A 13304-nucleotide genomic window follows, 5' to 3' on the forward strand; every position below is an offset into this window, starting at 1 on the left:
AAATCACCGTCAGACTGCACGTGCGACGACGGTTGCAACAATAACGCGAACGTGAGATGCTCGTGCTAAACACATCGCAGCGCGCGAAAGATAACGTTATCTCCACACCAGTGCCAACATTCCAACAGTCATCCGATACTCTTGCGACAACGTTTAATAATATTCAATAATCCTGTTGTCCCGAGAAAAAGAAGCTCAACGCGTCAAACGTTAAATTTTTACAATCTCTGGGATTCGCGGTGCGAAACGTCTGATAACGATGACTGACATTCTAAACATCGGAGACGAGCCGATCTTCGATGATCGCATCGTCAAGATCGAGACTCATACGTACAATCCGTTTGCCAACACAACGTTCGGGCACAGCGACGAGATACGAATACCCATACACCAACAGAATCTGTACACATTGCCATTCGAAAGTTTTCAATACATCGAGGGAAAAGTGACAATAAAGAAACCAGCCGAGGGATTTTCGGTGGTACTGGGAAATAATTGTGTCGCGTTCATGTTCGATGAGATTCGATACGAACTCGACGGTGTAGAAATTGATCGCAACAGAAATGTTGGAATAACCAGCACACTGAAAAACTATGCAACGGTGTCGTCAGACAAAAACGTGATTCTGAGGAACACCGGATGGATTTCGGGTTGGGACGTGAATGGATACTTTAATTTTTGCGTACCACTCAACATGTTGTTGGGGTTTTGCGAGAATTACAGACGCGTGGTGATCAGCGCTCGTCACGAGTTAATTTTTAAATACGCGCGCGTAAAGATAACAACAGTCTGATGGGAAGTTCAGAGTTGGAATCCACGATTGATATATTCAAGATACAATGGCGCATGCCTCACGTACTGCTGAATGAGATACATAAGTTATCGATGCTGCGTACTCTGGAGAACGGACGGTACCTGAGCATGGCTTTTCGTTCGTGGGATCTGTACGAGTTTCCACTATTGCAGCAAACAACTAAGCATTCGTGGGCCATCAAGACCGCTATTCAGCTCGAGAAGCCACGATATGTTATCTTTGCTCTGCAGACGGGTCGAAAGAACATTGTGTCCGAGGATCCAAGCCGATTCGATCATTGCAAATTGACAAGCATGAAACTGTATCTAAACTCGGAATGTTATCCATACGACGATATGAACTTGGATTTCGATAAAAATAAATGGACGATTCTGTACATGTACGCGCGTTTCTGCAAGGGTTATTATAGATACGAGTATCTCGAGCCGAACCTCACCACTTCAACTTTTCTACTTAACGGTCCATTCGTAATCATCGATTGCTCTCGACAGAACGAATCGGTCAAGAGCGCAACCGTGGACGTGCGCATAGAATTTGAATGCAAAGAGAATGTGTCGACGAATACCACCGCGTACTGCCTCATCATACACGACCGCGTGGTTCAGTACAACCCGTTGACAAACGTTGTGCGCAAAATCACCTAACAACGTTGTACATTAAAGGAAAGGGAGATAAGACAATATATAACTCTACGACGCATCAAAGTCAATCACAGTCTTCTTGATAACAACAGTCATGTCTGCACCAACGTTCGTAGATTTGCAAGGTTTTATCGTTGGAGGAAAATTTATCGTTAAGGAATTTGCCTCTCTCAAAGATGGATTTGAACTCACCCACTACTTGTTTACACCCACTTATCCATGGGAATACCTTACCAAGGCAGAAAGATGTCAGGTGGCATAGTTGAAAGTGAATCATCATGGAATATCATGGGAGGATGGATTAATTCCGCACAGCATGGCTAGGAGTTTGATTACAAAGGCGGTGATGAGTACAACTGGAACCGATGATGAAATTCTCGTGTACATCAAGGGATGTGAGAAACGAGAATGGTTGCGTGATTTGCTTCTGGACGAGGCAAGACAGGAAGCTTACGTCGAGAATATCGAGACGCATTACGAAGACATAGAACCTCTAAACAAGTTGGACATTATGTACACTTTACGATGTCAGAATCATGTGAACAATTGCGCTTTACAAAATGTATTTAAGCTGTTTAATTGGTGGTCTAAGAATAAAAAATATATATCGTATCCATTTTTTACATTCTTTTACCCCCTCATATTTCCCTTTTTCCCCATCTCGTTTTATTTATTTATACAATAATTTTTTAACTTAAAACTATATGGGAAAAAATAATTCTAACAATATCATTTTTATACATTTATTTTGTTATATAAAGCATAACGTACAATATGATTCACAACGTAATTAGCTTACAGTTTACAAGACTGGTTTTCTTTACACATTTTACTTGTCATATAAAGCATCATATACAATATTATCGAAAGCGTAAGCAATTAGCTCACACTCTACGAGACATGTTTTATCATATTTTTCGCGTAATAACTTTATAGCGTCGCTTTTATTGGTGACATGATTTTGACGCAAAATAGTAATAAACTTCTTATATTTATCGCTCACGCTGTACGTATGTTGATCTAATTGATGACACACATAATCAACACGGGAGAACGCATAGTTTAACGATAGGTCGTTGATACTCGAACGTGGCTGTTTTGACAGTAACCACACGAACTAATCCGTCGGAACCAGCGTGACACTGTGTCATTCGGCCAAGCTCCCACTTACATGGAGGTAACATGGAGTTTCGTAAGAGAACGAGTTGACCGACCTGAATTTGCGGCTTGACTTGTCGCCATTTTGTTCGTTGTTGTAAGGTGGTAACGTAATCGTTATACCATAATTTCCAAAATCGCTCGGTGATGTGTCGCACGAGTTGCCATCGCGAGAGGCGGTTCTCGTTGAGTTGAAGCGATGGCTCCGGATTTACAATCAGAGCGGATCCGACCAAAAAATGACCCGGAGTTAAATATTCGTAATCGTCAAGCGTATTCGAAAGAGGCGCGATCGGGCGGAAATTTAAACAGGCTTCGATCCTGCATAAAAAGGTTGTAAATTTCTCGAATGTGAGCATATGAGTGCCTAATATGCGACGCAAATGGTTTTTAACGCTTCGTACGCCGGCCTCCCACAAGCCGCCGAAGTGTGGAGCAGACGGTGGAATGAAGTTCCACGTCACATTATCGGATGCGGTTAAGTTTAAAAAATTAGGATCGCGCACAGCCGCTCTGTACGCTTTAGTCATTTCTCGATCAGCTCCAACAAATGTTGTTCCGTTATCAGAATACATCGCTTGGGGAAGGCCGCGACGTGCGCAAAAACGGGAAAAGGCGTTTGAAAAAGCCGAGATGGAGTAATCTCCGACTAACTCTAAATGTATCGCTCTGGTCGCTAGACAAATGAAAAGGGCGATATAGGCTTTACGCGATGTAATGCCTCGACCCGCAGAGGCGCGAATCTGCACGGGACCAGCATAATCTACCCCGCAATGCAAAAAACTGCGAGCAGACGCCGACACACGAGGCTCGGGAAGGTCGCCCATTAGTTGGGTAGAAATCGCGACGCGTTCGCGCGTACATAGTTATGAATTATGGATCTTACGATGTTACGAGCGCGGAGAAGCCAGAAATCGCGACGTAACAAACTTATCGTGAGCTGAGGTCCGGCATGCAATGCCCGTAGATGAGCTTGAGTTACAATTAGCGACACCAATGGATGGGTCGCCAGGAGAATCGGATGCCGAACAGAAAATGACAGGGGGGCCTTAGTCAATCGCCCACCCACGCGTAGAATTCCGTCCTTATCAAGGAACGGCCGGAGAGCGATAATCGAGCATTTAGACAAAAGAGGGCGATTGTTGGCCAGAGAGTGTATTTCGGCCGGAAATATGACCGATTGAATCTTTTTTAACCAAAATATTCGTGCATCGTTGCAATCCGATGCAGAAATAATAATTGTTTGTGAGGAGGACGACAATAAATTATCGTTAGAACAGGAGCGACGGCATAAGCGAACGAATTTCAAAATATAGACGGTGACGCGAATTAATTTTGGCCATGAGGAATATCGCGTCGTAAGATTCCAAGTGTCGTTCGGTGGAGAGCATTGCAAGGCTATGACCTTCTCCTCCAATGGAGCTTGCGGAGGTAGTTGTGTGTCGGAGCAAGGCCATGCGGGAGCATCAAGGCGCAGCCAAGATGGTCCGTGCCACCACAAGTCGTGACTGACGATTTCGTTGCCGAGTAGGCCGCGCGAAGCACAATCCGCGGAATTGTCTTCTGTCGAGACGTGTTGCCACTTCCCGTTTGGAAGACGAGACTGAATTTCATTCACGCGATTGGCAACAAATGTCTTCCATCGCGACGGATGCTGAGTCACCCACGCGAGGACGATCGTGGAGTCCGTCCAACAAAAGTACGGAAGATGGCTGTAACCGGGTGATTCGCGCACGAAATTGATAAGTCGAGCAAGTAGTAACGCAGCGGATAATTCTAATCGTGGCACGCTTAGCGGTTTTAACGGCGCGACCTTTGATTTACCGACTAGCAAGGAAATTGTAGTGTGTCCCGACGAAACAACTTTGAGATACACGGCAGCAGCGTAAGCTGTGTTTGACGCGTCGGCGAAACCGTGTATTTCAGCGGATTCCACGTCCGATCCGAGTCCGCACCATCGCGAAATCTGCAAATTTTTTAAATGCACGAACCGAGAATAAATATCTTCCCACCTAGATAACAGGATGAAGGGAAGCCTATCATCCCAATCTAATTTTTGTCGCCATAATTGCTGCATAAAAATTTTCGCGGTTATAATTACCGGTGACCCATCCGAGAGGGTCGTACAGTTTCGCAATAGCGGACAGAATGGTACGTTTGCTGGATGGAACGGGGTGCGAAAGTGCGACGCTGAATTCAAAGATATCGGTGGTAGGATTCCAACCGATACCGAGAACTTTGATTTGTTCGTCAGGGGAAAGAGGCTTTTTGCCTGCCGAACTCAGAGTGACGGGATCAAGATCCGCGAGGAGAGCGGGCGAATTACTCGCCCATTTTCTTAAATCAAATCCACCGCATTTCAGGAGAGCGATTACTTGGTCTCGCGCTTGTCGAATGAAATCCGCGTTGTCTGCGCCGAATAGAATATCGTCGATATAGATGTTCTCGCGTAGAATGGATACCGAGAGCGGAAATCGGTGACCTTCGTCGTCGACGAGTTGTTTCAAAACGCGAAGGGCAAGGAAGGGCGCGCAGGACATACCGTACGTGACTGTTAACAGCTGGTAGTCAGTAGGCGGTTCATGCGGTGTTGCATTCCATAGAATGCGTTGGTAATTGATATCGCGTTGATCGACGCGAATTTGGCGATACATCTTCGCGATATCGGAGGAATAGACAAATTGGTATCGTCGCCATTGCAATAAAATTGACGTGATGTCGGTTTGTAATTTTGGACCGGCAAGTAAATGGTCATTTAACGAAGACCCGTTGGAAGTGGCGCTTGATGCATTGAACACAACGCGGAGAGGGGTGGTAGCGTTATTTTCTCGAATTACACCGTGATGCGGAATGTAAACACACTGTATGGTTTCGCTCTGCGGTTGAGGCGCAGGTCGCATGTGATCGAAACGTTCATATTCCGCGAGAAAGTTTTGATATTCGTTTGCCAATACCGAATTGTTTTTAAATCGCCGCGTTAACGTGTTTAACATACGCTCGGCTTGGAGACGCGACGCTCCGATATCAAGAGAGGGAGGAGATTTAAAAGGAAGGCGAACGACATATCGCCCGTCAGAATCGCGAGAATGAGTCTCTCGGAAATGCGTTTCGCATTGTCTCTCTTGCGGCGAGAGAATAGATTGTCGTGGAAGTTCCTCGACTTCCCAGAAACGACGAAGCTCATCCTCGAGAGCAGGAGAACACGAAATTTGGTGTGTGGAGATACTGGCGTGAGAGCTCTCTACGGATGAATGCGACGGGGATCTCGCCGCGGGAAAATCAATCGGTCCGGAAATAATCCATCCAAGAACGGAATTTTGGGCGATCGGCTGGCCGACGTCTCCCTTGCGGACGCCGCCAAGAAGTAAAGTACTGTATAGATCAGCCCCAATGATAATACTAATGGGATCGAAACTTGTCGGATCCGGGTCGGCCCACGATAAATCCGAAAGATGCGTGAACGCCGAAATATCTACACCGCGCTTTGGAACGTAAGTAGTTAACGAGCCGAGAATGAGCGCGTCAGTTGAAAAAGCCGGAGTAGAAGCGCTATGCGGGGAAATAAATATCTGTGTCGCATGTTTAAAAGTGCCGGCGTGTATACCACCGACGGCGGTGACGGAGATGGGCATGCGACGGCGTTTTGCCCGCAGGAGTTGCGCCAATGACTCAGAAATAAAAGTCATTTCGGAGCCTTGGTCGAGCAGGGCTCGCACGACGGCGTCCGCACCGTTACCCACGCGGTCGCGAGGAGTACGTGCGATCGACGTCGTGGCGCGGTCGAAGCGGTAAGAGAACCCACCTCGGGTTTTTCAGCCGGAGCGACAGACGACGAGCAACTAGGTGACGCCGCTTCGGGAGCGATGGAAAAAGAATCCGAATCGAGATGTAGAAGCGAATGATGCCGTTTCTTGCAAACTCGACATGAGAATTTACTTTTGCACGACAGAACTGTATGCTTCTCGCTCAAGCAATTGAAACAACGTTTTTGCTACTTCACCATTTCTCGACGTTGATTCGGATTCTTTTCCCTAAACTTAACGCAGGAATTTAGATAATGGGGCGTGTCGCATAGCGGGCACTTTGGCGGAACGTTCGCTGACGCAGTAGCAGCGTGAACGCGATCGGAGGGAGCGGTTTTTGCACCGGGCTTCACGGGGGCGCCGATTGCGTTGTTTTCCAATGCGCGAATGCAATGTTCGAGAAAGCGTTCAAGAGCGTCGAACGTAGGCGGATCGTCGCGACCGCTTTGCTGTAAATTCCAAGCCTTCCGCGTGATCGGATCGAGTTTCTGCGTGACAAGGTACACGAGCATATCGTTCCAGAGGTTGTCGGTATTGCGATCCAAATTCGCGAAGGATTTTAAAGCGGTTCTAACCTTATCATATAAAGATTGCAACTCGGAAGCCGATTCACGCGGTACGCTAGAAAGACCGAGCAGAGCGGAGAGATGAATGTTAAGTGTGCGCCGCTTGTTCTCGTAGCGCAAAGTTAACGCGGCCCACGCGATTTCAAAATTCTCCGCGGTAATAGGAAGATTCGTAATACATTCTGCGGCGCGGCCTTTTAAACACGAAGATAGGAAGTGCATGCGAGCGAAATCATTCAAGTCTTTATTGTCGCGAATCAGCGTAGTAAACCGATCGCGGAACTGTGCCCACTCGTCGGGTTTACCATCGAACGGCGATAATTGAATGGGAGGGAGATGCTGCAACGAAAACGCGGATGCAGTCGCGGGCGCATCCTGACGTCGGTCGACGTAGAAGGTACTTGAATGGTTCGGATTCACAGTCGGCTCAAGCTCCTCTAAGCAATCCGCCATGTAGTCCAGAGCGTTGAGGTAGGCATCCTGGGCTCTCTCGAAATGGTCCTCGCTGAAGTACGGGAACTCCTCTCGTGGAATTTGACCTTGGGAATCGCTTCCTTCACGGCAGCATGCCCAGTCACGAATTGGCTCCAATTGTCTTTGAGAAGCAGGAATGCGGGAACGAATCTTCGCCGTGGTCAGATTGCCCTTTCCAATTTTTTTGAAGTTTTCGAGGGCACGTTCGATTATCCTCTGGATCGTTCTTTGCCTCTCAAGAATGTCCGCCATGGTGAGCGATACGGATTATCACGTAAATCACTGGAATCACCTCCGCGTACCGCGAATTTAGAACTCACTCCGATCCGGCTCGAAGAACCAAATTTGTTTGCGCGTGCGTAGGGTAAACGCGATCGCACGAAGGGAATGCCGGGATCCGTCCCGATAGAGACGCGAAGTGAGTGGTCAGGAATGCGGGAGGTTCACGGGAGGTGATAGGAATAAGGAGGCGTTGGTGTCACTCACACTTAATTATTTATTCACAAACGAACGTTCGGAGCGAGGGGCGAACCGTATCTTTTACAAGGTGTCGGATATCTTGATACACCCTAATATTGCGCTACCTAATCGACGCGGAAATCTTGCAGAGCCTCGAGATCGAGGCCCTCGCGAATCCGGAAATCTTGCGCGCGATCCGACGGAGATCTTGTGCGCGAGGCAAAGGACGTTCGCGGGAAAGATACGGTCACCGGCGCACGGACGTAATACACTCACAACATTCACGCGAATACAAAACTGAAGAATTAATCAACGTTGGTTGACGGGAGAAATAATTCACGCGCACTATCACGGCGCGACTAATAGGGACGAAGCGGAAGTGAATCCCCGCAGCTAGGATCGGCGAAAGACGGGAGAGATCTGCTGGACTATCTAATTTCGGTTCCGGGCTGCAAGAGATTGGCGAATTTGGCATTGTAAAACAATTACGATCGGAGGCGACAAAAGGGGCGGTAGGGAACCGATATCGAGACTTATTTGGGCATTGATTTGGACGTGCCCTTTTTTGGGCATGTTTATTTGCATAGTTACCAAGATGCATAGTTACCGGCGATGCGAGCAAACGAAAATCGCGCGCGTGAGGAGCTAGTGACAGCGCCGCGCGACTCGGTGCATCGAAGAAATGAACTACAAGGAGCTCGATGGCTGTCAGGAGCTCTCACTACTCGCGGATAAAACAGAGCCAATAAAAAGGAAATGTTAAAACTCTAAAGTAATTGTTATAGTCTCGAACAGGGGTCGTTGACTTTCTGATTGCGGATTGTAAAACATTAATTATACATCTAATAAGTGTAGCGACTTACATTAAGTAGATTAATGTTAAGGTCGCTCATATGCTACTACGTTGGCAACTCTTGGCTGCTATCAGTGGTGTCAGGTGTAAATGCATTGTCGTAGGTCGCTTTACTGTCCGATCCTCTCAACGATCAAAGCAATAAAGTCTATTCGATCTATTCGATCTGGCTGCTTACACTTCCGACTAAAAAGTATGTCTTTCTAAGTGCCCTTGAATTGCAAAATGTCCTCGTGTCTCTGATCTTCCCGTTATTCTTCTGCGGTGCTTGGACCTCTGACTCTAACTTCCGGAATCTCACCGTTGCCACCAAATTATGTTGTGTCTCCTGACGCAGTTGAAGGATTTTCAGAATTCAATTTTTGCTTTAGAAGTTAGAACCCATAGAAAGATAGGCCAAAAAAGATAGCCAAAATAAGAGAATTATGACACACTATTCCACACTTTAAAATTTTATTTACTGTAGTTGTACACGCAAATCAAATATCACGCCGCATTAAATACGTCTTCACGCCACGTCATATTACTAGCGAAACATCGGTGGTATGCACTATGGCACATATATCTGTACTCTCCGCTCGGTCACTAAATTTATATCGATCGATCATTTACCAATATAGCGCAATTTCGTTGAGTCAGTGACCAATTGCGCTATGCGAGTTCTGCGGGGCTAAGCGTTTCGACATCGAAATGCAATTGTCTTGCGGTTTATCTGCGCTGTGCAATGTCTTTCTAAGGCGACATGGAACTGCTTCCGGGCTGCTCCGTATCAGAATTGTGCAAGTTAGCGGAAGTTAGTTGAGACTTCCGTAAGCGCGGCAAATTCCTTGGGCGTTTTCAAAAAATGGTATTCTCAGTTTTTTTACATGAGGATCTTTTGCAACGCCTTTCGACATCTTGCGCTTTGCTTTGCGACATCTTATCTGATTGTAGCGTAAACTACAATAGATTTTTAGAAAAAAGGGAGACAAAAAAATATAAAAATACAAATTCATATCAAGACAAATAAAAGTAATATTTTTATATATTTTTTCTTAACTTCTGTGTAATTTACAATAAATATTAATATGCAAAAAATGTCACATATAAATATATACAAAGGCAAAATAATTTATACTATTTCTTGAGTCTTTTCTTCAAACTAGCTTTCCTTTTTTTCTCTATTGCTTCCATACGCATATCCTCCAAATCTTCCATATATCCTGCAAATGTTTAATTTTACATTACAACATGCTACTCATGTTACTATTAGTAAGCAAAAAGCTTTAAATCAATCTTTTAAAATATTGATTTTTTAAATAAATTTCACGAACACTATGACATAATATTTCCTAAATATTCTTTAATTTTCACTTTATAACGTAACATTTCTAAACATTACAATTATAATGTAGAAGTATTACAAGAAGTATACAATAGAAACTCCGCATTGCCACGATCGCGGGGGTTTGCACCGTAGCATTGAGTAAAATTGTGGCACTGTAAAGTAACTTCACTCAAGAGAATGAGAGAGAGAGAAACAAACTCTAGAGAAGACATTAACATACAATAATAAGACACAACAAGACAATAAGCAAACTGCGCAGCGACGATGCGCGGTAATACAGTAGCACTCGTATTACGTGCAAAAATGGAAGAATCAATTTCCATTTTAGTAAGATAATGGAAAAGGCATTGAGGGGAAACGCAATAAATTAAAGCGGTAATATGGAGGTTCTATTGTATTCTTAATATTTTATTTAAACATTTTTTATAATAACATTATATACAATATTAACCCTTTGATTGCCAAATCAGTTTTTTTTTCAGCAAATTTTCTCGAAACTTTACATACCTTCGTTTTATGGATCGCTAATTCCAAATCTGAATTCAAATTTTGCAAATTCAATATGACGGATCAAATATGGAAGCGTCCCGTTTGCCCAATATTGTCAATATTGACCACAATCCCGATTGACCACGGGTTGGATTGGCCACGTCAATATTGGCCATGCGTCAATATTGGCCACGTCAATATTAGCCACGCGTCATTATTGGCCACGTCATTATTGGCCACGCGTCAATATTGACCACGTCAATATTGGCCACGTTAATATTGGCCACGCGTAATATTGCCCACATCAATATTGGCCACGCGTCAATATTATCCACGTCATATTGGCGTGACTAATATTGACGTGGTCAATATTAACGTGGCCAATTGCGACCGTGGTCAATATTGACGTGACCAAACGGGTGCCACTCTCAAATATAGCCGCCATGAGCTAATAAATTAATGAAAATCTGGATGTTTTTGCAGGAAATATATTTTTTTACGTATTGTTACAAATCTATGATTAAATAATAAAAATAATATAAAAATTGGAAATGACAATATTATATGGCTACCTCACAAAATGTTGCTCACTCTCTTAGCATTATCCAAATTCATAAATTTTTATCTCAAAAACAATACATCTAATAGCAAAATATCACAAAAAAACTAGTTATATTGTAAAATTCGTGTAGAACACGGTTATATTTTTCAAAACTTCAAATTATCAGTTTTTTAACATTTTCACCCACCGTGTTGGGTCCATAAATTCATTTATTTTTCAGTTTTGATCATAGATTAGTAATCAACAACTTCAAAAATCTTTTATACTTGAAAATGGTCAAATCCAATATAAAATTTTAAGAGAAATCGACTTTTTTCTGAAAAAATCATTTTTCACATTTAAATTGTCATAAACAACCACTAAAAAACAATTAGATGCAAAAAAATTTTAAACATGTAAATTAAAAGATAACAAATGGGAAGTATACTTCCAACTGGCAATAAAAGGGTTAAGAAATACATATTTAAAAACATTATATCATTGTAAAAATATTGTGTTAATATCTTGCTTATTGAGTTTACTCGTACAAAAAATGCAAAGAAATATATATGTACAGGAAAAAATTTTTTCAAAACACCATTTTTAGAAAGCAAACATTAATTAGCAATATTAATGATAAATATATATGTAGAGACGTTTAAACGTGACGCTTTTCTGTCTCCGCAATCTTGGAGTATCGTGAGGGAACGAGAGAGCGCGTTTTGACACGCGAAGAAGCGACGTTCGTGAGGAAATCTGAAAAAGACAGCCAGTTGTGAGTCTTGGCAATATTTCAATCGCGATACGTAATATCTTATAACAAGGTCATCACGGATTACACACGTGAGGGCTCAGTCCAGATGGCCCAGACAGCAAGTAGACAAAAGGTAAACGCAGACGGGGTACCACGTGGACAACGACAATCGCGGCGCAAGGTGTATCGCGTGGACAACGAAAAAAGTAGCGGACGAAGTAGCTAGTAGTGTATCACGTAGATAAAGAAACATAATTTGTAAGATAACAGGGCGTGCGCACGCATATCTTCCGATGTGTAATTACAGCGATCTACGACTGATGCCAGTGCTTTCACACTAGCCCTATTAAGAAATACTGCGAGCTCGAAAAATCGTGGAGAAATCGTGGCTGCATGAAGATAGCAAAGACGGGCATGGCAGTCATTTTACACATCGGAAGATATGCGTGCGCACGCCCTGTTATCTTACAAATTATGTTTCTTTATCTACGTGATACACTACTAGCTACTTCGTCCGCTACTTTTTTCGTTGTCCACGCGATACACCTTGCGCCGCGATTGTCGTTGTCCACGTGATGAACAATACGGTCCAATCGGTACCAAGTATTTATCAGCGAGAAGCTGAGTTGTATGGGCGGGAAAAGAAATTGGGCGAACGTGAAGTAGCCCTACTGCAACAAGAGCTGAACATGCGGCTTCAAGGCGACTCTTTGAGCGCGAATCGTGAGGATGAAAGATGCGGATTTTTGAACGATAATGGCGTCATGGTGGGTACGAAAGTACACCTGCGACTGACACATATGAGTGTGGCAGCCATTGCAGAGCTGTTGACGCCTCTGACAAATCTATTAAAAACCAACACGCAATTCCTTTTTTGGTTAACAAAAGAGCTAGTATTAGCTCTATATCGCAGTAAAGCGAAAACGCAGTTGCACACGGACGTTTCTTAACAAGAATATGGTACCATTTTGTTGCAATGCGGGAACGAAAATCAATGTTTTCATCCCGTCTACTACACCAACAGAACAACGACACTAGAGAAGAAATATGTCAGCTACTACTTGAAATAATAAAAGCGCTGAAGAAATTTCGTAGTTATATACTAAGAATTCCATGCACTAACGTTACCAATTGTCGTACTTTCACTTAATCGATGAGCAAAAAAGATTTACGTGTTAGAATAGCCCGATGGGCCTTATTGTTCGACTACAAGATCGAGCATCGCCCAGACAAGAATATGGCACACTTAATTGCAACCCACTTCCAATTTGTTCGGTGATCAACGTAAATGATGTGTAATTGACGGCCCGCATAAAGGCTCAAAACAAGAATAACGACGTGAGAAAAATCCAAGTCGGTTCGTCAGAAAAGGGAAAGCTACAAATTTCATTGAATAAGGAAGTTTGTTGCTTCGAGAGCTAACTT

At 43.8% G+C, this 13304-nt stretch overlaps 4 protein-coding genes across 4 annotated transcripts; 2 read left to right on the top strand and 2 right to left on the bottom strand.

The window, feature by feature from the left end:
* The first annotated feature begins 259 nt into the window (after window positions 1–259).
* On the top strand, window positions 260–793 carry LOC118647239. The gene has a single exon (XM_036291712.1). It carries the CDS (start codon window positions 260–262, stop codon window positions 791–793), a length of 534 nt encoding a protein of 177 aa, XP_036147605.1.
* LOC118647240 lies at window positions 793–1458 on the top strand. Its single transcript, XM_036291719.1, has one exon. The coding sequence runs from the start codon at window positions 793–795 to the stop codon at window positions 1456–1458; it is 666 nt and encodes a 221-aa protein (XP_036147612.1).
* A 1037-nt stretch (window positions 1459–2495) lies between these two features.
* Window positions 2496–3188, bottom strand: LOC118647243. The gene has a single exon (XM_036291725.1). It carries the CDS (start codon window positions 3186–3188, stop codon window positions 2496–2498), a length of 693 nt encoding a protein of 230 aa, XP_036147618.1.
* A 1464-nt stretch (window positions 3189–4652) lies between these two features.
* On the bottom strand, window positions 4653–6299 carry LOC118647245. Its single transcript, XM_036291728.1, has one exon. The coding sequence runs from the start codon at window positions 6297–6299 to the stop codon at window positions 4653–4655; it is 1647 nt and encodes a 548-aa protein (XP_036147621.1).
* Between the last annotated feature and the right edge of the window lie 7005 nt (window positions 6300–13304).

This window comes from Monomorium pharaonis, chromosome 1 (assembly GCF_013373865.1).
Source record: "Monomorium pharaonis isolate MP-MQ-018 chromosome 1, ASM1337386v2, whole genome shotgun sequence".
In the NCBI taxonomy this organism is placed as follows: Eukaryota; Metazoa; Arthropoda; class Insecta; order Hymenoptera; family Formicidae; genus Monomorium; species Monomorium pharaonis.

Excerpts from the sequence above, each read along its gene's own strand:
- LOC118647243 (XM_036291725.1), bottom strand. The coding sequence starts at position 3,188 with ATGTATTCTGATAACGGAACAACATTTGTTGGAGCTGATCGAGAAATG.
- LOC118647240 (XM_036291719.1), top strand. The coding sequence starts at position 793 with ATGGGAAGTTCAGAGTTGGAATCCACGATTGATATATTCAAGATACAA.
- LOC118647239 (XM_036291712.1), top strand. The coding sequence starts at position 260 with ATGACTGACATTCTAAACATCGGAGACGAGCCGATCTTCGATGATCGC.
- LOC118647245 (XM_036291728.1), bottom strand. The coding sequence starts at position 6,299 with ATGACTTTTATTTCTGAGTCATTGGCGCAACTCCTGCGGGCAAAACGC.